At 48.3% G+C, this 25,829-nt stretch overlaps 1 protein-coding gene across 2 annotated transcripts in view; it reads left to right on the top strand.

Moving 5' to 3' along the window:
* The window catches only part of ADK (adenosine kinase), a 478,171-nt gene that overhangs the window by 251,079 nt on the left and 201,263 nt on the right, over positions 1-25,829 (top strand). For both annotated transcript variants that reach the window (XM_060236706.1, XM_060236707.1), the window contains exon 7: positions 20,560-20,730. In XM_060236706.1, coding sequence (XP_060092689.1) covers positions 20,560-20,730 — 171 coding nt within the window. The remainder of the gene's footprint in view (positions 1-20,559; positions 20,731-25,829) is intronic.

A 25,829-nucleotide genomic window follows, 5' to 3' on the forward strand; every position in this document is an offset into this window, starting at 1 on the left:
TTGGAGGGTGTGGCCTCTGCTCCCTATCTGTTGGAGGGTGTGGCCCCTGCTCCCTGTCCATTGGAGGGTGTGGCCCCTGCTCCCTGTCCATTGGAGGGTGTGGCCTCTGCTCCCTGTCCATTTGAGGGTGTGGCCTCTGCTCCCTGTCTGTTGGAGGGTGTGGCCCCTGCTCCCTGTCCATTGGAGGGTGTGGCCTCTGCTCCCTATCTGTTGGAGGGTGTGGCCCCTGCTCCCTGTCCATTGGAGGGTGTGGCCTCTGCTCCCTGCCTGTTGGAGAGTGAGGCCCCTGCTCCCTGTCCGTTGGAGGGTGTGGCCTCTGCTCCCTGTCCATTTGAGGGTGTGGCCTCTGCTCCCTGTCCATTTGAGGGTGTGGCCTCTGCTGCCTGCCCGTTGGAGGGTGTGGGCTCTGCTCCCTGTCCATCGGAGGGTGTGGCCTCTGCTCCCTGTCTGTTGGAGGGTGTGGCCCCTGCTCCCTGTCCATTGGAGGGTGTGGCCTCTGCTCCCTGCCTGTTGAAGAGTGAGGCCCCTGCTCCCTGTCCGTTGGAGGGTGTGGCCTCTGCTCCCTGTCCATTTGAGGGTGTGGCCTCTGCTCCCTGTCCATTTGAGGGTGTGGCCTCTGCTCCCTGCCTGTTGGAGAGTGTGGCCTCTGCTCCTTGTCTGTTGAACAGTGTGGCCCCTGCTCCCTGTCCATTGGAGGGTGTGGCCTCTGCTCCCTGTCCATTTGAGGGTGTGGCCTCTGCTCCCTGCTCGTTGGAGGGTGTGGACTCTGCTCCCTGTCCATCGGAGGGTGTGGCCTCTGCTCCCTGTCTGTTGGAGGGTGTGGCCCCTGCTCCCTGTCCATTGGAGGGTGTGGCCTCTGCTCCCTGCCTGTTGGAGAGTGTGGCCTCTGCTCCTTGTGGTTGAACAGTGAGGCCCCTGCTCCCTGTCCGTTGGAGGGTGTGGCCTCTGCTTCCTGGCCGTTGGAGGGTGTGGCATCTGCTCCCTGTCCGTTGGAGCGTGTGGCTCTTGCTCCCTGTTCGTTGGAGGGTGTGGCCTCTGCTCCCTGTCCGTTGAAGGGTGTGGCCTCTGCTCCCTGCCCGTTGGAGAGTGTGGCCTCTGCTCCTTGTCTGTTGAACAGTGTGGCCCCTGCTCCCTGTCCATTGGAGGGTGTGGCCTCTGCTCCCTGTCTGTTGGAGGGTGTGGCCCCTGCTCCCTGTCCATTTGAGGGTGTGGCCTCTGCTCCCTGCCTGTTGGAGGGTGTGGCCTCCGCTCCCTGTCTGTTGGAGGGTGTGGCCCCTGCTCCCTGTCCATTTGAGGGTGTGGCCTCTGCTCCCTGCCCGTTGGAGAGTGTGGCCTCTGCTCCTTGTCTGTTGAACAGTGTGGCCCCTGCTCCCTGTCCATTGGAGGGTGTCGCCTCTGCTCCCTGCCCGTTGGAGGGTGTCGCCTCTGCTCCCTGCCTGTTGGAGGGTGTGGCCTCTGCTCCCTGTCCGTTGGAGGGTGTGGCCTCTGCTCCCTGCCCGTTGGAGTGTGTGGCCTCTGCTCCTTGTCTGTTGAACAGTGTGGCCCCTGCTCCCTGTCCGTAGGAGGGTGTCGCCTCTGCTCCCTGCCCGTTGGAGGGTGTGGCCTCTACTCCCTGCCTGTCAGAGGGTGTGGCCTCTGCTCCCTGTCCGTTGGAGGGTGTGGCCTCTGCTCTCTGTCCATTGGAGGGTGTGACCTCTGCTCCCTGCCCATTGGGGAGTGTGGCCTCTGCTCCTTGTCTGTTGAACAGTGTGGCCCCTGCTCCCTGTCCGTTGGAGGGTGTGGCCTCTGCTCCCTGCCCGTCGGAGGGTGTGGCCTCTGCTCCCTTTCTGTTGGAGGGTGTGGCCTCTGCTCCCTGTCCGTTGGAGGGTGTGGCCTCTGCTCCCTGTCCATCGGAGGGTGTGGCCTCTGCTCCCTGTCTGTTGGAGGGTGTGGCTTCTGCTCCCTGCCCGTTGGAGGGTGTGGCCTCTACTCCCTGCCTGTCAGAGGGTGTGGCCTCTGCTCCCTGTCCGTTGGAGGGTGTGGCCTCTGCTCTCTGTCCATTGGAGGGTGTGAACTCTGCTCCCTGCCCATTGGGGAGTGTGGCCTCTGCTCCTTGTCTGTTGAACAGTGTGGCCCCTGCTCCCTGTCCATTGGAGGGTGTGGCCTCTGCTCCCTGCCCGTCGGAGGGTGTGGCCTCTGCTCCCTTTCTGTTGGAGGGTGTGGCCTCTGCTCCCTGTCCATTGGAGGGTGTGGCCTCTGCTCCCTGTCCGTTGGAGGGTGTGGCCTCTGCTCCCTGTCCATCGGAGGGTGTGGCCTCTGCTCCCTGTCTGTTGGAGGGTGTGGCTTCTGCTCCCTGTCTGTTGGAGGGTGTGGCCTCTGCTCCCTGTCCATCGGAGGGTTTGGCTTCTGCTCCCTGTCCGTTGGAGGGTGTGGTCTCTCCTCCCTGTCCATCGGAGGGTGTGGCCTCTGCTCCCTGTCTGTTGGAGGTTGTGGCCTCTGCTCCCTATCCATTGGAGGGTGTGGCCTCTGCTCCCTATCTGTTGGAGGGTGTGGCTTCTGCTCCCTATCTGTTGGAGGGTGTGACCTCTGCTCCCTATCTGTTGGAGGGTGGCCTCTGCTCCTTGTCCGTTCGAGGGTGTGGCCTCTGCTCCCTATCTGTTGGAGGGTGTGGCCTCTGCTCCCTGCCCGTTGGAGGGTGTGGCCTCTGCTCCCTGTCTGTTGGAGGGTGTGGCCCCTGCTCCCTGTCCATTGGAGGGTGTGGCCTCTGCTCCCTGCCTGTTGGAGAGTGTGGCCTCTGCTCCCTGCCTGTTGGAGGGTGTGGCCTCTGCTCCCTGCCTGTTGGAGAGTGTGGCCTCTGCTCCTTGTCGGTTGAACAGTGAGGCCCCTGCTCCCTGTCCGTTGGAGGGTGTGGCCTCTGCTTCCTGCCCTTTGGAGGGTGTGGCCTCTGCTCCCTGTCCGTTGGAGAGTGTGGCCTCTGCTCCTTGTCTGTTGGAGGGTGTGGCCTCTGCTCCCTGTCCGTTGGAGGGTGTGGCCTCTGCTCCCTGTCCGTTGGAGGGTGTGGCCTCTGCTCCCTGTCTGTTGGAGGGTGTGGCCTCTGCTCCCTGTCTGTTGGAGGGTGTGGCCTCTGCTCCCTGTCCGTTGGAGGGAATGGCTTCTGCTCCCTGTCTGTTGGAGGGTGTGGCCTCTGCTCCCTGTCCGTTGGGGGGTGTGGCCTCTGCTCCCTGTCCGTTGGAGGGTGTGGCCTCTGCTCCCAGTCATCTAGTTGGCCAAGTGGGAAGCAGGATGCAGGCACAGAAGGACCTGGGGCTGTAAGTGTGTCGAAGTGTGCATGTGTGCAAACAGCAGAAGCCTAACTGTTGCAGAAATGCTAGGATATTTATTGAGACAAACACTGTTATTTTTCAGTTGACTCCTTGGATTTAAGGAATTGAGCGCAGTTCCACATGTCATTATTTGAAAATAGTTCCAATGCAGAACAGTGTGCAGACAGGCAAATAGGATATAATTATCATAGGAGAGAAAGTTAATAAGCAGTCATCAGTTTCACTTTAGCAGAGAAATGCACAGGAGTCAGCAGAGCTATTCTAAGCTGCATCTCGTACATCGAAGTAAAAAATGTTCCTTAAAGGTTTACGTCTCAAAGAACTGTGCTTGTGCCTTTGTAGAGAGATCCAAGTGGGCAACTGTGTTGGTCTGAAGCTGTAGAACAAAGTAGGAGTCAAGTCACACCTTTAAGACCAACAAACTTTGCTGTCTTAAAGGTGCAGCTTGACTCCTACTTTGTTCCACTTGTGCCTTTGGTGGGAGTGGAAAGAATAAAGAGCTCAAGAAACAGCACTGAAGGGGCAAGAGGCCAGGATTTTTATTTGGCCTTCAGACTATTTATTTCATTTGCATGCTGCCCTTCTCCCAGTTGGGAGTCCACAGCAGCTTACATTGTTCTCCTTTCCTCCATTTATCCTCACAACCAAGTAGGGTTACCAGTCCAGAGATGGAAACTTGGAAGAAGTTTCTTGGAATCCAGGGCATTCAAATATGCGTGGCTTCAATGCATGATATCATTTCCAATGTGAAAGCAGAAGTGACATCTGCACATTGGAGTGGCACTCTAGCATCCCGCCGAAATTCTTTGGTAAAAGAGACATTCTCCATGCATGGATGTTCTGCATGTGAAGCAGATGCTCCATTCCTGTGCCACCTCCAAATACAAACACCTGGGTTTTGAGAAATCAGTCCTCCCAAATGCAGTTGGCAGTGGTCCAGCCTGCACCCATCTCAGTGACGTTTTGGCCAGAGAGCATCCAGAGAGCGTCCAAACCTGTTGCGTTAGTCCAGTAAATGTGGGAGTATTCAGTAGAATGTCTCTAATCTGCCTCGGAACAGTACAGTCTGAAGATGGTGGAAAGATTCATAAGGAGGAATATTTTTTAACCAATACTACTTTATTGTATAATAACACTTACACTAATAGCAATAATTATGTTCTTTCAAGGCTGGATTAACCAATAATGATACAATGCTGTGGTGGATGATGAAAATGCAAATTAACCTCAGGCAAATGTATTAAGAACAATTTTTTTTCAGTCTGCAACCAGCAACTAAATAAAGCATTGCTATCTAAAAGAAGACGACGACTGCAGATTTATACCCCACCCTTCTCTCTGAATCAGAGTCTCAGAGTGGTTTACAATCTCTTATATCTTCTCTCCCCACAACAGACACCCTGTGAGGTGGGTGGGGCTGAGAGAGCTCTCCTAGGAGCTTTCAAGGACAACTACGAGAGCTATGGCTGACCCAAGGCCATGCTAGCAGGTGCATGTGGAGGAGAGGGGAATCAAACCCGGTTCTCCCAGATAAGAGTCTGCACACTTAACCACTACATCAAACTGGCTAAAAGCAGGATAATGTGGCCATAGCTCTAAACGTGGACAGGAGAGAATCCAGTTCAAATCGCTTTGCAACTGAAGGCTTTCATTATTTCCCAGGCTCACCTACCCTGCAGAATATACCCTCCCCAGTATAGACACTGTCCAGAGATGCTTGGAGAAAGGCAACTTGCAAAGGAGTTTGTTGCCTTGTGTGACTTGCAATTCAAATGCACACTCTGCCATGAGCTTTCTGTGAGCCCAGTCTCCAAACTATGTGAGGGCGACCAGGGCAAACCTTTTTCCTTCCATCCTACCCTAACCTGGGAGTAGAACACACACCTGCTGATCATTACTGGATGTTCCATGACTCCAGCAGTGCTTTGGGACACGGCTTTCAATTCCTTTGCCAAGCAGAGGCAGCAGGTGCTTTGCCCCAGGGTCTGTGCCATGTGTGCCACTCTCAGAGCTTGCCAGTAGCACAGTGCATTCTGTACAGTCTTGTCCAGAGCAAAGCTTTGGCACCCATGTCCCGTAATCCAGGGAAGACACACTGGGAAGGTGCCCTGTGCCTTTTTAAAAAGTAACACTAGCACATGGACATATGAAGCTGCCCTATACTGAATCAGACCCCCCCCTGGGTCCATCAAAGTCAGTCTTGTCTACTCAGACTGGCAGCAGCTCTCCAGGGTCTCGAGCTGAGGTTTCAAAATAACATGAGATTTCAAAAATAACCAGTCCTTGGGTTTTGAAACAAAGTTTGGTTTATTGATAATCCATGTGGCTCAGTTGAGCTAGGTATTGGAACTGATACTTAGTAACAACAGAATACAAGCTTTACAATGGCACATCAAAGGTTCTATAAACAATTCTACATTCACGTGTGAAATTCACACTCTAACTTCCATATCTCTATTGCGGTTGGCGCATCCTGGGTCCAGGCCTCGCTGGGCCTGGGAATGAGTCCCAGGAGGTCTTATCTTCAAAGAGGACATTCCTGCATTTGTTATTAAAAGTGAAAGAAGCAATGGAGGGGGTTTGCTACTTTGATGTGCCTGAATCTAATTCATGGTTAGTAACAATTCTATGATCTGACAATTATAGCAACTAGAAAATTCACAGTGCTTGACAAGCAGGCTGAAGTTGAATCCAACGAAGACAGAGGTCCTGTGCTTGGGTCGCGGTGCCCTTGGAAGGGAAATCCCCTTGCCGGTCCTCGACGGTGTGCAGCTTAAAGCGGCACACAAGGTCAAGAGCCTGGGGGTTCTTCTGGAGCCTTCATTATCGATGGAGGCACAGATAGCGGCCGCTGCCAAGTCCGCGTTCTTTCATCTTCGACGGGCGAAGCAGTTGACCCCCTTCCTGGAGCACCGTGACCTAGCAATGGTGATCCATGCTACGGTCACCTCGAGACTGGACTACTGCAACGCCCTCTACATGGGGCTGCCCTTGTGCCGAATTTGGCGGCTGCAGCTGATGCAGAACGTGGCGGCTAGGCTGTTGTTGGGGCTCCCAAGGTGGGAGCACATACAGCCGGGGCTGCGCGGGCTGCACTGGCTGCCAGTGGCATACCGAGTTCTCTACAAGGTGATGGTTATCACCTTTAAAGCCCTATATGGCCGAGGACCTACCTACCTGAGGGACCGTCTTTCCCCATATGAGCCCCAGAGGGCACTGAGGTCATCCGGGAAAAACCAGTTGAATATCCCTGGGCCAAGGGAGGCCAGACTGAAGGCCACCCGGGACCGGGCCTTCTCTATCACCGCTCCACTACTGTGGAATCAACTCCCTGAGGAGGTGAGGGCCCTACGATGTTTAGATGGATTCCGTAGGGCCTGTAAGACCCACCTTTTCAAGATGGCCTTCAACTAGTGACAAAACTAGTGACAAAGCTAGAGGCTGCTGAAAATGCTTTTATTCTTTGAAACTCACTGATAACCTGTTTATAACGCTTATTGTTAACGCCTTATTGTTATGCTAATTTTAATAATTTGTAATTGTTTTAACTATGTTTTTATAAGTATAATTGATGTAATGTGTATTTTATGTTGTGAGCCGCCCTGAGCCTGCTCCGGCGGGGAGGGCAGGATAGAAATAAAAAATTATTATTATTATTATTATTATTATTATTATTATTATTAGTATTATACTGCCCCCCTAAGCTCTTGCTCGGGGTTTGTCTGGGTGCAGGAGGTAAAATCTTTTTTTGGGGGGGCGGAGGTCGGATGTTTTTACCCATTCATCACAACTGGGGGGAAAATACTTCCAGCATACTAAGTAGTTTCTCTCGCATCCAATATCTCCTGCACCTCATGGTGACTCTGACCCTCCACTTGAATAGGTTTGGGCTCTGGCGGGCGAGGGTGCCAGCTCGTAGCCCCCGGATCTCGCCAAAGAAGGCTGCAATGGAAAACAGGATGGATACTAAACAGTTTTGGCAATTCCAACTCCACTGTCACTTTATTTATCACCCTCTTTATTTTGAATGGTCCCAAGTATCTGTATGCGAGTTTCCTGGAAGTCTGTGGCAAAGGCAAGTTCTTTGTAGACAGGAATACAGTTTCTCCTACTTTAAAATCCCATTCCAGGGCATGTTTTTTGTCATAATGCGCTTTGTAATCCTGTTTGGCCATTTCCAGGTTTTCTTGAATTATGGACCACCCTTTCCCCAGCGTTTCCCACCATTGCTGACAGGAGGTGGGGGGCTTGTCCCCACTGCCGCTGGGCAGCAGTGGGAATGGTTTTCCCTCATAGCCATTGACAATTTTGAATGTGTATGCTAAAAGCCACAAGTGTTGAATCTTGAACAGCCAACCTTTAGATGTTTTGGAAGACTCTTAGAGCAATCACCCCAAGCCTAGATACACATTCAGAAAAAGTTGCGGAACTGAAGATACTTCATATTTAGGAACATCCATGTGGGTGGGTGGGCTGCAATGATCTCCACCAGTCAGTTAAACGGGACACAAGTATATTGCGAAAGTACTTTGTCAGACTAGCCTGTATTCAAAATACCTTATTTAGCAAATGTGGAGGACCGAATTCTTTCCTTCCTTCAAGGAACCCAAGATGGCATAAATAAAGCCATCCCATAATATCTTCAAAATACCCTTGTGTGATTTCTTTAGGCTGAGACATCGATTTGACTCAGATCACCTAATTCCCAGGTATAGGTTTAATACAAGGTCAACAGTCCAGCCTCTGTACCTCATGGACATGGATTGTTCTTGTGCTTTTCTGACTCTAGTTAGAGTGCACGAGGAACTCTGCTTCAAATTTTGAAGAGCTGCTGCTAGTCAGAGGGTTGCATCTGGGCTGAATTTCCCAACAGCAGAAAGGCATTTGGGTGCTTGCCCTCTGATCTCCATCGTCTGGGGGACATAAGGGGGCATCTGCAGTGGGAAGAAGGAAGGGATTAGAAATTGCCAATTTTGTCTGGATAAAATCCAGTGGTGACACTCCCCACATTTTGATTGGTCCCGCCATCTGTAGTAGCCATTTTGTGGCTGACTCCACCCACCCAACTGCCATTTTGTCATTAGTAGCACTCAAAAGCTCACAAACAAAATTGAAGTTGCTCACAAAAGCCTCAAATCTGCCCTGTCCTGGTGTAAATTAGTTGTCTGAATTCTAGCCACAGTAATTGCTAATTAGGAATTAACATATTTCTAAATCTTATGTTCATAAGTTGAATTTTAATTCTACCACAGTTTATTGCTGTATCTCTAGAGCTCTCTGTGAGTTTGTTGCCATGACAAATACCAATGTGGCAGCAATTAAGAGTTTGCTTTAGTAATAATGAAACTATTCCAGTCTTAAAGCAGTCCTCTCCTTCTGATATGTTGGCATCCATTTAAAAGAAAATGTCACGGTCAGTATAAACACAAATACTGACAGTTCAGGGGGCTTGGGGGGGGGGGTTGCTGGAGAAAACTGTTTGAAATTCAGCTTTCATCAAAAACGGGAACTCTGCCCACTTGAAATGATAAAACAATAGCTTAAACCTTAGTCATTTTCCACTTACGAAGCCATACTTCCATTAAAATAAACAATGCAAACTTGAGTAAGCCAAAGCCATTACTCAGAGGAATTTTTGTTATCTTGCCATCCGTATTCTGTCCAATTTAAAACAACTGTCTTCTGGATCAAATAAGTGAAAAGCGAAGACTCGGGCAACAATTTCTTTGTGCTGGTAATTGCAGGATAAAATCTGGCTTAAAAGTGCAATGAAAATAAATAAGACCATCTGGGATTCGGAGGGCTGTCCAAAGGAGCTTCCCCAGGCAGCCCAGGCCCTCCCCTCCCCCCACAACTGCCTGGCATCAGCCCATACGTCTCTCTGAACAAGGCTCCTGCTACAGTTTCCTGTGACCCTCATAGACTTTAACCATTCAGTTGTTAGGTGGCCTTTCATTTTCTGGTAAGCGGGGAATTGTTCCTGTAAGCAGCATAATTTGTAAGAACATAAGAGAAGCCATTTTGGATCAGGCCAATGGCCCATCCAGTCCAGCACTCTGTGTCACACTGTGGCCCAAAAAACCAGGCAAGTATCAGGAGGTCTACCAGTGGGGCCAGAACTACAGAAGTCCTCCCATTGTTGCCCCCCCAAGCACCAAGAAGACAGAACATCACTGCCCCAGACATAAGAGCATAAGAGAAGCCATGTTGGATCAGGCCAATGGCCCCTCCAGTCCAACAGTCTGTGTCACACAGTGGCCAAAGAACCCCCAGGTACCCTCAAGAGGTCCACCAGTGGGGCCAGGACACTAGAAGCCCTCCCGCTGTTGCCCCTCAAGCACCAAGAATACAGAGCATCACTGGACCAGACCTAAGAACATAAGAGACACGATGTTGGATCAGGCCAATGGCCCATCCCGTCCAACACTCTGTGTCACGCAGTGGCCAAAAAAACCAGCCGCCATCAGGAGGTCCACCAGTGGGGCCAGAACTACAGAAGTCCCCCCACTGTTGCCTCCCTGATCCAAGCACCAAGAAGACAGAGCATCGCTGCTCCATACATAAGAGCATAAGAGAAGCTGTGTTGGATCAGGCCAATGGCCCATCCAGTCCAACACTTTGTGTCACACAGTGGCTAAAAAAAACCTGGTGCCATCAGGAGGTCCACGAGTGGGGCCAGATCAATCATATAGTGCCCCCCCCAACACCAAGAATACAGAGCATCACTGCCCCAGACAGAGAATTCCAATGAACCTGTGGCTAATAGCCACTGATGGACCTCTGCTCCATATATTTATCAATTCCCCTCTTGAAGCTGTCTGTGCTTGTAGCCGCCACCACCTCCTGTGGCAGTGAATTCCACATGTTAATCACGCTTTGGGTGAAGAAGTACTTTCTTTTATCAGTTCTAACACAACTGCTCAGCAACAGAAATGTAATGTAAATGCAAGAGAAGGAAGTGGATTCACTGGATAGCTGTGGAGATATGAATTACAACTACACACTCCATTGTCTTCCCTCCCTTCTTTAAAAAGCTGCTTTGAAATTTCAAAAAGTCAATGAAGATAAGTAAATGGAGGCGGAAGATTCACAATGCTCAGTCAAAACGCCATAATTACTAATCTCGCTGAAGAGGGTGTTTGGCAAAAGCTATGAGGAGAAATCAAGCACCATCAAAAATGACAGGTTACCTGTCTAATGTACCAGTACTTTTCTGAAATTAAAAGGATACTCAGAAAAGTTTCTGCCATTGTTGAGGCAACCATGGAATTATTTTTAGCTTTGCAAGGTGATGGTTTTAAAAATCTGAAAAGACTGTGAAATTAAAACTGGAAGATTTGGAAAATAGATCATAACACAGTAATGTTGAATGAAGTGGATGGGGTGTCCTAAGAACTTTTCATAGGAACATAGAGCTGGAAGGGACCTCCAGGGTCACCTAGTCCAGCCCCCTGTATGATGCAGGAACATAAGAACATAAGAGAAGCCCTGTTGGATCAGGCCAATGGCCCATCCAGTCCAACACTTTGTGTCACACAGTGGCCAAAAAAACCAGGTGCCATCAGGAGGTCCATCAGTGGGGCCAGGATACTAGAAGCCCTCCCACTCTTGCCCCCCAAGCATCAAGAATACAGAGCATCACTGCCTCAGACAAAGAGTTCCAACAGTACGCTGTGGCTAATAGCCACTGATGGACCTCTGCTCCATATGCTTATCCAATCCCCTCTTGAAGCTGTCTATGATTATAGCTGCCACCACCTCCTGTGACAGTGAATTCCACGTGTTAATCATCCTTTGGGTGAAGAAGTACTTCCTTTTATCCATTCTAATCCAACTGTTCAGCAATTTCATGGAGTGCCCATGAGTTCTCATATTGTGTGAAAGGGAGAAAAGTCCTTCTTTCTCTACCTTCTCCATCCCATGCATAATCTTGTAAACCTCTATCATGTCACCCCGCAGTCGACATTTCTCCAAGCTTAAGAGCCCCAAGTGTTTTAACCATTCCAACCCTTTAATCATTCTAGTTGCTGTGGCTTCACAACTATCTCCCCCTACCTTCCTGTAGGCAATTAATTTAATTGCCCATTGGCTATCGGGATTTACTGAATGCTTAAAGGGGGGTGGGAGCAGGATCACAGTGGCAAGTCCCACCTTATGGAGGGACCTCCAGACTTCCCAGTGGGCTGTGGCACACACTCAGGCCAGGCCCCGCTGCTGAGGGGCCCCATATAATGGCTCAGGTCCACGTGCTCCACTGGAAGGAGGGGTAACATGTGCCTTCCTACCTGTTGGACAAATTCCTACAATGAAGATCAGTGAAACGTGTTGAGAAATATCCATCCAATAATTACTGCACCTCAGTGTCTTTGTGCTGAATATATCTCCTGGCTCTTGGTTAAAAATGCATGGGAAATTGTCAGTTATTTGTGCACTGACATAAATAATTTAACACATCATTCTGTTCTCCTTTATTTCTCGTTGCCATTGCAATTTTGTGGCTCAAAGGTGTTACAGCACCTTGTGTGCAAGGAAAGCAGGCTAATTATATGTTTAGTCCCACTTTCTGAGAGTTGCAGGAATCTCAGAGTCTGTGAGGTTGCCTGATATAGTCTAACATTTCCTATAGTTTTTTAATAAAGTGATTCCCCCCCCCCACCTCTGCATAGGGCACACCCTCTCAAAACGGCATAAGATAAGATAAGATAAATTTATTTTTATATCCCGCCCTCCCCCGCCAAAGGCGGGCTCAGGGCGGCTCACAGACATGGAAGACCATGATATACATGAAATACAATATAAATGAACAATTTTAAAATTACAATTCAGTTAAAATACAGTTACATGATTAATTAATTAAATAGATAAAACAGGTGCTATAAAATGCTACAGATCACAATCATGGACAAGATGGCTGGATGGGTACAGATCCGTTTAGCCAGGTTCTGTCTCAAAAGCAAGTTGAAACAGAGAGGTTTTGCAAGCCCTGCAGAACTGATTCAGGTCCCGCAGGGCTCGCACCATCTCTGGAAGTTGATTCCACCATCGGGGGGCCATTGCTGAAAAGGCTTGCTCTCTAGTTGTCTTCAGTCTAGCCTCTTTTGGCCCAGGGATTTTTAAAAGGTTTTGAGAGCTAGATCTCAGTGCTCTCTGGGGAACATATGGGGAGAGGCGGTCCCTAAGGTAGGCAGGTCCTCGGCCATGTAGGGCTTTAAAGGTGATAACCAGCACATTATAGCGAACATGGTACACAACCGGCAGCCAGTGCAGATCCCGCAGCCCAGGCCGCACGTGTTCCCACCGAGGTAGTCCCATCAGCAGCCTGGCCGCCACGTTCTGCACTACCTGGAGTTTCCGTGTTCGGTATAAGAGCAGCCCCATGTAGAGGGCATTGCAGTAGTCTAATCTCGAGGTGACCGTTGCGTGGATCACAGTTGCTAGGTCGCTGCGTTCCAAGAAGGGAGCCAACTGCCTCACCCTCTTAAGGTGAAAGAAGGTGGCTCTAGCAGTGGCAGCTATCTGGGCCTCCATTGATAAAGAGGATTCCAGTAGCACTCCCAGGCTCTTGACCCTGCGCCCTGGTATCAGTGGCGCACCGTCAAAAGCCGGTAGGGTGACCTCCCCTCCCGGTCCGCCGCGGCCCACACAAAGGACCTCAGTCTTCGCCGGGTTCAACTTCAGCCCACTCAGCCTGAGCCAGTCAGCCACGGCTTGCAACGCCCGGTCCAGGTTTATAGGGACATCACCAGTCCGGTCATCCATCAATAGATAGAGCTGGGTATCATCAGTGTACTGATGACAACCAAGCCCATACCTCCGTGCAATCTGGGCAAGAGGGCGCATAAAGATGTTGAACAACATCGGGGAGAGAACTGCCCCCTGAGGCACCCCACAATGAAGTGGGTGTCTCTGAGAGAGCTCCCCCCCAATTGCCACCCTCTGTCCCCGACCTTCAAGGAAGGAGGAGAGCCATTGTAAGGCTAGCCCCTGAATTCCTGCGTCGGCGAGGCGGCGAGACAGCAGCTGATGATCGACCATATTGAACGCAGCCGATAGGTCCAACAGCAGCAGTACTGCCGAGCCGCCTCGGTCCAGTTGTCGCCGGAGGTCATCCATGAGGGCGACCAAAACTGTTTCTGTCCCATGGCCCGGGCGAAAGCCGGACTGGCATGGGTCTAGGACGGAAGCGTCCTCCAAAAACTCCTGTAACTGCAACGCCACAGCCCTCTCGATAATTTTGCCCCAAAAGGGCAAATTTGAGACCAGTCGATAGTGTGCCAATTCGGCCGGGTCTGATGTAACTTTTTTCAAGAGAGGGCAGACCACTGCCTCTTTCAGGGGTGTTGGAAAAACACCCTCTGAAAGGGAACGATTTATGATGTCCCGTATAGGACATCTTAGTTCCTCCTGGCAGGCTTTAATTAGCCAGGAGGGACATGGGTCCAGATCGCAAGTTGTGGATCGTGCAGTGCCAAGAATTCTGTCGACTTCCTCCAAGCTGAGCGGGTCGAAGCAATCCAGAGTTGAATCAGAAGACACGCATTGGGCCTCGAGTTCACTTACTGCATCTAAATTGGCAGGGCAGTCGTGGCGGAGCAATTGGACCTTATCTGCAAAGAATTTCGCAAAAGCCTCACAGCCTATCTCCAATTCCTTAACTTTTGAATTGCCCTGTGGCAATGTTGTAAGATTCCGAATTATTTTAAATAATTGAGCCGGGCGCGAATTTGCAGATGCAATCTTAGCCGCAAAGAATGTTTTCTTTGTGGACTTGACTGCCATCTCATAGGACTTCATAAACTTCCTATAAGATGTTCTAGTCGCTTCGTCGCAGGTACGCCGCCATTGCCTCTCTAGCCGTCTGAAACCTTGTTTCAGCTGGCGTAATTCCAGGGTATACCACGGGGCCAGCCTAGTCCGAGGTCGCAGGGGGCGTCGAGGTGCGATCTCCTTGATGGCCCTAGAGAACCAGCTATTCCAAGTCTCAACTAGGCCATCGAGAGAGTCGCCAGAGGGCCAGGGATCCCGCAGAGCCATCTGGAACCGTTCCGGATCCATTTGGCTCCGTGGGCGAGCCATAATAGGCTCCTCGCCTAAACAGGTTTGGGGAGGCATATCCACACGGGCCTTGAGGGCGAAGTGATCCGAGCATGGCACCGCCTCTGCGGTTATATCGTTCACTGCAACCCCGGCCGCAAAGATCAGGTCCAACATGTGTCCAGCCTGGTGGGTGGGGGTTGCAACAAATTGAGAGAGTCCCAGTGTCGCCATGGAAGACACTAGGTCCGTCGCCTGATTAGAGGACGGGTCATCAGCATGGACGTTGAAGTCACCCAGCATTATCAGCCTTGGGTGCTCCAACGCCCAGCCCGTCGCTGCCTCAAGCAGGGACGGTAAGGTGCTGGCTGGTGCGTTAGGCGTACGGTACACCAGCCAGATCGCCAACCCCTCTCCAGCCTCCCACGCCAGACCGGCACATTCAATACCCTCTATCTTTGGGGCCGGGAGTGCCCTGAAGGAGTAAGCCTCCCGTACAAATAATGCCACTCCATAATCAGCAAGTTATCATAAATTTAGGCATCTCAGAGTGATTATTCTTATTAAAAAGAAAGCTGAAACATTTGACTTTTCAACTGTTTGTTGTAGGTATTATATAAATGTTGTCCATAATTATGCATGTATCAGTGTTGGTCATAATTGTACAGATATCCAAATGCAACACAGTCTTGCAAGTGCAAGTAGAACTCACCAAGTTTCCTTTGGAAAAGGTAGTTGTAAATAACACTCAGCAGGTGATGACTATACAGAAATGGCTTGGAATAGCTTATTCAGAGAGCTTTTAGGCAAAACTTGGAAGAACAAACTAACCAGAGTGAAGTTCAAATTCTATTTGATACCACTGACACAGGGTTTTAGCTTCAATTTTGCAGTGTAATAAAGGTTATAGATAAGATACATATTCCCCTTTTTATTCTTTTCATCTTCTCTATTTATTTTATTAAAATTGTATTTAAATTGTATTTAAAACATTTTATGGCACTTCCCCCTCCCCCCAAAAAAGCTTAAAACTCAACTAAAACTCAGGTTGGATCCTGCAACACGCACGCTTTGATGTTCTCCCAGCAGACCCGGTGATCTCCAAGACCCCCCTAAACAAATCCCAGGTGACATAGGGGTCTGCAATAAGGGCAGGGGAAATGGGTGAAATTGCCCCCTGATCCAGTACTGAAAGACTATAGCCAAGCATATTTTAGTAAAATACCATAAATAAATGCTTCTCAATCAAAACAGAGTGCAGAAGAAAAAAACCGCAGATTTATCCCCCGCCCTTCTCTCTGAATCAGAGTCTCCGAGCAGCTCACAATCTCCTTTATCTCCTTCCCCCACAACAGACACCCTGTGAGGTGGGTGGGGCTGAGAGGGCTCTCCCAGAAGCTGCCCTTTCAAGGACAACTCCTATAAGAGCTATGGCTGACCCAAGGCCATTCCAGCAGGTGCAAGTGGAGGAGTGAGATATCAAACCTGGTGCTCCCAGATAAGAGTCCACACTTAACCACTACACCAAACTGGCTGTTCACAGGATCAAAATAACCAGCTGTGCACTGGAAAAGAGAGGTCCTTTCCAGAAAGCAAGGACAAACAAGGACATTTTTTCTTGTAGATCATTCCATAACTTGGGAGTCACAGCAATAAAAACCTTCCTGCAGACTGCAGACATCCTGAACTTTCACCGAGGGCCATTGCCTAGGCTGCTTAACCCTAACGGTTGAATGGGCCAGTGTGGATTCCTTCTGCAGAAGCCCAGGGTCCCGTCCCTGCTTGCATTGAAAATCCCTGCTTGACCTTGAGCCAGTTGTTCTAGTCTCTCGGGAAGGATTTGAGGTTAAAGTGGAGGAGGAGAGAACTCTGTGTGCCACTTGGAAGGAGGGCAGGGTAGAAAGTTAATCATGCAGTAGAGGGAGCTTCTTACGTTTGTGTGTCTGAATCCATTTAGGGATTTATAGGAATAAAAAAAGGTAAAAGTAGTCTGCTGTGCAAGCACCAGTCATTTCCATCACATCACGACGTTTTCACGGCAGACTTTTTACGGGGTGGTTTGCCATTGTCTTCCCCAGTCATCTACACTTTCCCCCCAGCAAGCTGGGGACTCATTTTACCAACCTCAGAAGAATGGAAAACTGAGTCAACCTCGAACCAGCTCCCTGAACCCAGCTTCTACTGGGATTGAACTCAGGTCGTGAGCAGAGAGCTCAGACTGCAGTACTGCAGCTTTACCACTCTGTGCCACAGGGTTCTTATAGGAATAGAAAGAGGGATATCTTGGTGGTGGGAAATGGCATCAGTTTGAATGACTTATGGAAACCCTGTAGGGCAGGGGTCTGTGGGCTGGTACTGGTCCATGGCCTGTTAGCCACCGGGCCATGAGTTGTGTAATTATTTCATTATATATTACAGTATTGTAGTAGTAGTAATAATAATAATAATTATTATTATATAATTTTAAGATGACATTGGATTTATATTCCTCCCTCCACTCAGAGTCTCAGAGTGGCTCACAATCTCTGTTATCTCCTTCCTCCACAACAGACACTCTGTGAAGTGGGTGGGACTGAAAGAGCTCTCCCAGAAGCTGCCCTTTCAAGGTCAACTCTGCGAGAGCTCTGGCTGACCCAAGGCTATTCCAAAAGCTGCAACTGGAGGAGTGGGGAATCAAACCTGGTCCTCCCAGATAAGCGTCTGCACACTTCACCACCACACCACACTAATAGAAATTAAGTGCACAGTTGTATCATCCTGAAACCATCCCCACCCCACCCCTGGTCCATGGAAAAATTGTCTTCCATAAAACCAGTGCCTGGATCCAAAAAGATTTGGGACTGTTGCTGTAGGGTTTTCAAGGCAAGAGATGGTCAGAGTGAGGTGACTTGCCATGGCCTGCTTTGTGAAGCAGTTTTGTTCTGCACTGGCCAAACCTCATCTCCATAGCATTGGGATCTGTTGTATTTGTTGTTGTTGCTATTTACGTTAGATTTATATCCCATCCATTCTGCAAAGACTCAAGGTGGCTAACAACGTAAAATAAACATAGGCAACATTAGTATTAAAACCATAACAATAAAACTATCAAATAAAACCACAGACGTGTACTACATCTATTATAGGCAGGATTATATGGTGTCATCCTCTCTCCAAGGCCATGGAATCCTAGGCAGTTGCTATTAATACAAAGGACAGCCCTCTCCCATTTAGATGTCACATGCCTTTCGGAACAATTCAGCCTGAGAGTCATGGAGTAAAAGGACAGGTCCTCTTGTGAATCAAAAACTGGCTGAGTAATAGGAAGCAGAGAGTGAGTATAAATGGGCAGTCTTCGCAATGGAGGACGGTAAGCAGTGGGGTGCCGCAGGGCTCGGTACTGGGTCCCATGCTCTTTAACTTGTTCATAAATGATTTAGAGTTGGGGGTGAGCAGTGAAGTGGCCAAATTTGCGGATGACACTAAATTGTTCAGGGTGGTGAGAACCAGAAAGGATTGTGAGGAACTCCAAAGGGATCTGTTGAAGCTGGGTGAGTGGGCGTCAACGTGGCAGATGTGGTTCAATGTGGCCAAGTGCAAAGTAATGCACATTGGGGCCAAGAATCCCAGCTACAAATACAAGTTGATGGGGTGTGAACTGGCAGAGACTGACCATGAGAGAGATCTTGGGGTCGTGGTAGATAATTCACTGAAAATGTCAAGACAGTGTGCGTTTGCAATAAAAAAGGCCAACGCCATGCTGGGAATTATTAGGAAGGGAATTGAAAACAAATCAGCTAGTATCATAATGCCCCTGTATAAATCGATGGTGCAGTCTCATTTGGAGTACTGTGTGCAGTTCTGGTCGCCGCACCTCAAAAAGGATATTATAGCATTGGAGAAAGTGCAGAAAAGGGCAACTAGAACGATTAAAGGGCTGGAACACTTTCCCTCTGAAGAAAGGTTGAAACGCTTAGGGCTCTTTAGCTTGGAGAAACGTCAACTGCGGGGTGACATGATAGAGGTTTCCAAGATAATGCATGGGATGGAGAAAGTAAGTCCTTTTCTCCCTTTCTCACAATACAAGAACTTGTGGGCATTCGATGAAATTGCTGAGCAGACAGGTTAAAACGGATAAAAGGAAGTACTTCTTCACCCAAAAGGTGATTAACATGTGGAATTCACTGCCACAGGAGGTGGTGTCGGCCACAAGCATAGCCACTTTCAAGAGGGGGTTAGATAAAAATATGGAGCAAAGGTCCATCAGTGGCTATTAGCCACAGTGTGTGTGTATATATATTTTTGGCCACTGTGTGACACAGAATGTTGGACTGGATGGGCCATTGGCCTGATCTAACATGGCTTCTCTTATGTTCTTATGTTCTTACAGGCCCCGTGGAACTGTGATAAGTCCCGCAGGGCCCTGACGGACAGACTTTAAAAGAGAATAGGCAAATTGAAACTACTTCAGGGGAGAGCTGTAAATATGCTCAGAACTCTGAAAAATGAGCACTGAGGAGAAGCTGAAGGAATAAGAACATAAGAACATGAGAAGCCATGTTAGATCAGGCCAATGGCCCATCCAGTCCAACACTCTGTGTCACACAGTGGCAAAAAAAATTATATATATATATATATATATACACACACACACACACACACACATACATACACACACACACACACACTGTGGCTAATAGCCACTGATGAACCTCTGCTCCATATTTATAGGGCACGTCTAGCCTGCAGAAGAGAAGACTGGGGTGGGGCTGGGGGACATGATTGCATTTTTAAAATAATGGAAGGGTAGAGAATTGTTCTCTGCTGCCCAGAGGATAAGACTAGAACTAATAAGCTGAAGTTACCGTTTGTGTGTGTTGATTTTCAGTTGAACACAAGGAGAAAGTTTTGACTAGTAAAAGGTTTTCAGCAGTGGACCTGATGGGTATTTATCATAACTGTACTTAATACTGAACTGGCCGCCCTTGAGCGGAGAGTGAAATTTGCACATCCGGCCAGGTGGTCGGGTGCTTTATCAACTCGGGGGATTCTCCAGGTATTCTTAAAAATATAAAATTATATTTTGAGGGGGGGGGGAATATAACAACTTTTAGAAGTAATCAAAAGCAAAAACACCTTAAGAATGAACTTGATGCAAATGCTCCAGAAAGGACAGAAGATTGAAAAGCAGCAGAGTTGGGGTGTGGCGGGAGGGAGGAGCTTAATTGAACTGGGGAGGGGACTGGTCAGGGGGCCGCCTCCAAAGGGTTCTGTCCCCAGTAATTCCTCACAGTCTCCCAAGGTGATGATTTTAATTGTTTTATTAAGTTATAATTTAGTTTTCTTTTATTGATGCTTGTTTTTGCAACCTGGGTATGTTTTGGCATAAAATAATTGTTTTAACAATGGATATAGAGGATGAATATGCTAAGAATCCGCAAGAATTGCACATGCCTCCCCCCCTACATGCCTGTATTCTTGCTCAGGGTGGGGCCAGAAGATCTGCTGGCATGATGTGATACCCCACAGAGTTCTTACTCTCTGGGATCTACCCTAAAATCTCCAGGAATTTCCCAACCTAGTTCCAACAATAGGCTGTGGCTAGTAGTCACTGATGGATGTTATTTTGTAGGCCAACATCATAATTAAAAATAGAGTTTCCCTGCAGGATGAACAGAGGGCTGGCTATAATTGGCAATGTGTTGTGTAAGACCCTAGAACAGGGGTGGCCAAACTTGCTTAATGTGAGAGTCACATAGAATAAACATCAGATGTTTTAGAGCCACAACGAAGGAGGGAGGGAGGAAAGCAAATAGATGGGAGGGAGGCAGAAAGAAAGCAACTTTAAATGCATTCACCAAGCTGCCAGCTGGCTTGGCTTGGAGAAGTCATTTAAAGAGACAATTGCCTTCTCCAAACTAGTGGTGCGGGTTTCCAGAGCCACGTGTGGCTCCCAAGCCACAGTTCGGCCACCCCTGCCCTAGAATATTCTCAGATGCCAGGGTATTTCTGAATTGCCTTTTCAGCCATTTTGTAGAAGCTTCTACTCAGAATTAAACTTTGTTGGTCTTAAAGGTGCTCCAGACTCAAGTTTTCTTCTGTTGCTTCAGAACAACACGGCGACCCACCTGAATATGTTTTCATGTTAGTTAACCTTGATTGCTGTATAATGTCAAAATCTGCAGTGTCTGTAGCTGGGCGGCAGCAATGCAGTCTCTGTTAACATTTTGCATTTTGTTTGCAGGGCTTCTTTTTGACCGTGTCACCTGAATCCATTCTAAAAGTGGCCACTCAGGCCTCAACGAATAACAAGATCTTCAGTTTGAATCTTTCTGCGCCATTCATTAGCCAGTTCTACAAGGAGCCGATGATGAAAGTGATGCCTTATGTAGACATCCTTTTTGGGAATGAGACGGTGAGTGCTGCTATACTACAGCTGTGCATAATTGTGAGATGTAATTGAACTTGCCTTTTATTCATCTACACCAAGGCTTTTTTTGTAGCAGGAGCTCCTTTGCTTATTAGACCACACACCCCTGATGGAGCCAGTCCTCCTGGAGCTCACCATAGGCCCTGTGTCAGGAACCCTGTAAGCTCCAGGGGGATTGGCTACATCAGGGGTGTGCGGCCTAATATGCAAAGGAGTTCCTGCTACAAAAAAGCCCTGATCTACGCAATGACTTTTGTGTAAAATTTACAGGGGTCTTGGAAGCAGTTTGTCACCTGGTCCAAGTAACAATCGTGTGCAGGCAACCAAGAACGGACTCCCCCTCCCCCCCCCCTTAGATACATGTGGCCCAGCAAGGCAGTAAAACTTTTTTAGGAGTGGTACATATGTGTGGACTTATTTTTTATAATACTTCTATTTTATGATATTCAGCACATGAGACTACATAGCGTATAATGTGTAATACAATATCTGTGAGGCACGAATTGACGATCTAAACAAAGCTCAATATTTTTTTTTTTACTAGATTTGTTTCTGTTCCAGAAAGTAATGAAAGGAGACCAGATGCACAAACTTATCTTGTCTCCATCCCAGTATTTCCTGTGTGCAGATATTTTCCACATTAACATGGTGGGCCGTACTTTCCTTAGCCATTTTTCTGTCTCTGTGCTGCAGCGATTTACATTCTGGCTGTGGTGGATAAATTTCCTATTAATCTATTTCCTATTAAGGGGTGGTACATATTTGTGGACTAATTGATAAGACTGTTCCAGGCATTTGTTCAATAGACTTGTTTTTTTATCCCCGCCTGCTTTCAGTTCTAGCTTGACTGGGGCCCCAATCCCCCTGTGGAATAAGAGACCCCGGCCTGTAGAATCCCGTGCAGTTAGAGGTCTCTGTGTTCTCTGGAATTCACCTGGGGTGCACTGGGTTGACCTGAATCAAGCATGCTGCTTGAAACCTTGCTGGCGTGCCTTGTTCAGGTTTGTGCGTGGCCTTCCCTGTTCTACAAGTATGTTCTACTCCAGGGGTGTCGAACTCATTTGTCACGAGGGCTGGATCAGACATAAATGAGACCTTGTCGGGCCGGGCCATTCCGTGTTGGGCCGGACTATGTGTGTACCGATCTAAGATTAGTGGCTGAGACAAAAACTTTATAAAGGACACAGACAAACACAATTAAAGATTTTTTTTTAAACAACCTTAAAATAAAACATATTTAAAACAGTATGTTTATAACATTGGTCTTAAAGGTGCTTTCTCTGGTATTTCTCCCATGGCATCCAGGGAATTGGATAAAGGAAGCTCTGGCTCTTTCCTTCCTTCCTTCCCCAGGGGACCAGGGAGGGGGGGGGGAGCCTCAGCCAATGGAGAAAATAGAGGCTTTGCTCTGAATCTCTTGTGTGATTCAACGAGCCTGGCAAAGCAAGCTGCTATGCAGAAGGAAGCAAGAGAGAGGGAAAAGGAAGCAGATGGCAACCAGGTGCTCTGGGGCCTGATAGGAGCCCTCTGGGAGCCTGATTTGGCCCCTGGGATGCATGTTTGACACCCCTGATCTAATTGCTTTTGTGGAAGAAGGGTTGTGTCTTTGTGTTTTTGTGACTTTCCTTGAGTCCACATCACGGGCTTGAATGGTTCCATGTGCAAAGTTGTGCTTTGTTGTAGAACAGCAGCTGGAGGCCCCACACTGGAAGACCCTACACACACAAGGAGCGCTCCCTGGCCCCTCGGTGGAAGGAAGCCTGAGGGAAGCATCATGGAGACAGAGAGGTGTCTGGCTGGTTGCTGAGAGGGCAGGGTTTTAGGCACAGGCACAGCAACACACCTCACTTTACGTGGCCCTGCAGCCGGTTGGTGGCCAGGATTCCAGAGGAATGCATGGAAAGGCAACCCCGAGTGCTGCAAATCCAAGAAAAGTATCACTCCTTGTCAATTAAGGCTGCTAATCTTCAGGTGGGGGGGCAGGGGATCCCCCAGTTTCATCAGAAAGTGGGGGGAGGGGAGGAAATGTCTGCTGGGCACTCCATTATTCTCTATGCAGACCAATTCCCATTGGGTAGAATGGAGAATTGATCTGTGGGTATCTGGGGCTCTGGGTGACCTGTTTTGTTAGATAGAGGCACCACATTTTCAGCATAACATCCAGTGCCCCTCCTCAAAACACCCCCCAAGTTTCAAAAAGATTGCACTTGGGGGGGTGTCCAATTCCATGAGCTCCCAAAGGAGGCACCCCTATTCTTCATTATTCCAAATGGAAGGATGATATTTAAAAGGCACACAGTCCCTTTAAATGTGATGGCCAGAACTCCCTTTGGAGTTCACTTGTGCTTGCCACACCCTTGCTCCTGGCTCCACCTTCCAAAGTCCCCAGATTTTTCTTGAGTTGGCCTTGTCAATGGAAGCCAGCTAGCACCTCTAGCTTTAAATGCTACATTTTGCTTTTCATCACTAAACAGCATCTGAGTGAACAGTAGAAGAACCCACCTCTTCTGCACTGCGGGGGCTGGCCGTTTCTTGGTGATCTTGTTTGTATAGAGCCAAAATAGCCTGCCTCAGGCTGCTGTCGTTTATTCATTAAGCTGCGCACAATCAATTCAAACTTGGGACATCCGTTTAGAAGTAATTGCCGCTGCTGGCCAGTTATGGCCATTCTGTAGCAGTACGCAACTGAAGGACTTGATTATTGTCATTTCTTTTAATTATTACTAAATTTAGTTTTTAATGACATCATTTTGCACTTAGTTCTAAGTCATAATACCTTCCAAGCCTACTATAATCGCTGGGATAATTAACCTGCCAGTATTTGAACGCACTCGACTTTGCCTCAGGATGCTTAACTCTCAAATAAGGTCAATTATCTCATGATGATAACTGCTTTGTCACAAATTGCTGCTTGTTTCATTGGAAAGAGTGCTCACCTTTTAATTTAGATGTTTTACATCCCAAGGTACTAATCAAAGTTGCTTGAGTTGTCAGAGGCTGTCAGTTTTTACACATCTGGAGAACAAGTCCTATGAGGAAAGGTTGAAGGAGCTGGGGATGTTTAGCCTGGAGAGGAGGCGGTTGAGAAGTGATATGATCACCATCTTCAAGTACTTGAAGGGCTGTCATACAGAGGATGGTGTGGAATTGTTTTCTGTGGCCCCGGAAGGTAGGATCAGAACCAAGGGGTTGAAATAAAATCAAAAGAGTTTCCGGCTCAACATCAGGAAGAACTTCCTGACCGTTAGAGCGATTTCTCAATGGAACAGGCTTCCTTGGGAGGTGGTGGGCTCACCTTCCTTGGAGGTTTTTCAACAGAGGCTAGATGGCCATCTGACAGCAATGAAGATCCTGTGAATTTAGGGGGAGGTATTTGTGAGTTTAGAGCAGTTCCTCAGTGGAATAGGCTTCCTCCTTGGGAGGTGGTGGGCTCTCCTTCCTTGGGGTTTTTCAACAGAGGCTAGATGGCCATCTGACAGCAATGAGGATCCTGTGAATTTAGAGGGAGGGGTTTGTGAGTTTCCTGCATTGTGCACGGGGTGGACTAGATGACCCTGGAAGTCCCTTCCAACTCTATGATTCTATGATCATATCCAAATGAAGTAATCCCCATAAAAAATGTAGTGCCAAGGAGCTGGCATAACTGGGTGATTAAAAGGTCCTTGTTTTCTTAATCAAAACAAAAAGAAACCACACCACTTCCACAAACTCAGAAGATGGCCTTGCAGGAACCCCTGGCAGAACTTCTTTGGTGGCCTCCTCCTCGCAATGTTCAGAGGGCTACAATAGAACAGCTAGAGCAGGGGTGTCAAACCTGCAGCCCGAGTGCCGGATTAGGCATCCAGAGGGCTCCTATCAGGCCTACGAGCAACTGGCTGTCATCGGCTTCCTTCTCTCTCTCTCTCTCTTGCTTCTTTCTGCACCACAGCTTGCTTTGCCAGACTTGCTCAATCTATTTTCTCCATTGGCTGACCAGCACATGAAGCAACATGTACAAAAGCTCGCAATACGCAGCCATTTCATGTTTTCCCTTGGGTCTTAGGCCCAAATCATTGACCATTTGCAAACCAAAAGTAGGTTTTGCAACTTACAGACGCCTAAGAACATAAGAGAAGCCATGTTGGATCAGGCCAATGGCCCATCCAGCCCAACACTCTGTGTCACACAGTGGCCAAAAATTTATTTATATATATATATATATATATATATATATATATATATATATATATATATATATACACACACACACACACACACACACACACACACATACAGACAAACTGTGGCTAATAGCCACTGATGGACCTGTGCTCCATATTTTTATCCAATCCCCTCTTGAAGGTGGCTATGCTTGTAGCCACCACCACCTCCTGTGACAGTGAATTCCACATGTTAATCACCCTTTGGGTGAAGAAGTACTTCCTTTTATCCGTTTTAACCTGACTGCTCAGCAATTTCATCGAATGCCCACGAGTTCTTGTATTGTGAGAAAGGGAGAAAAGGACTTCTTTCTCTACTTTCTCCATCCCATGCATAATCTTGTAAACCTCTATCATGTCACCCCGCAGTCGACGTTTCTCCAAGCTAAAGAGCCCCAAGCGTTTCAACCTTTCTTCATAGGGAAAGTGTTCCAGCCCTTTAATCATTCTAGTTGCCCTTTTCTGCACTTTCTCCAATGCTATAATATCCTTTTTGAGGTGCAGCGACCAGAACTGCACACCGTACTCCAAATGAGACCGCACCATCGATTTATACAGGGGCATTATGATACTGGCTGATTTGTTATCAATTCCCTTCCTAATAATTCCCAGCATGGCGTTGGCCTTTTTTATTGCAATCGCACACTGTCTTGACATTTTCAGTGAGTTATCTACCACGACCCCAAGATCTCTCTCTTGGTCAGTCTCTGCCAGTTCACACCCCATCAACTTGTATTTGCAGCTGGGATTCTTGGCCCCAATGTGCATTACTTTGCACTTGGCCACATTGAACCTCATCTGCCACGTTGACGCCCACTCACCCAGCCTCAACAGATCCCTTTGGAGTTCCTCACAATCCTCTCTGGTTCTCACCTCTCTGGTTCT

The sequence above is a fragment of the Heteronotia binoei genome, chromosome 4 (genome assembly GCF_032191835.1).
Source record: "Heteronotia binoei isolate CCM8104 ecotype False Entrance Well chromosome 4, APGP_CSIRO_Hbin_v1, whole genome shotgun sequence".
NCBI lineage: Eukaryota > Metazoa > Chordata > Lepidosauria > Squamata > Gekkonidae > Heteronotia > Heteronotia binoei.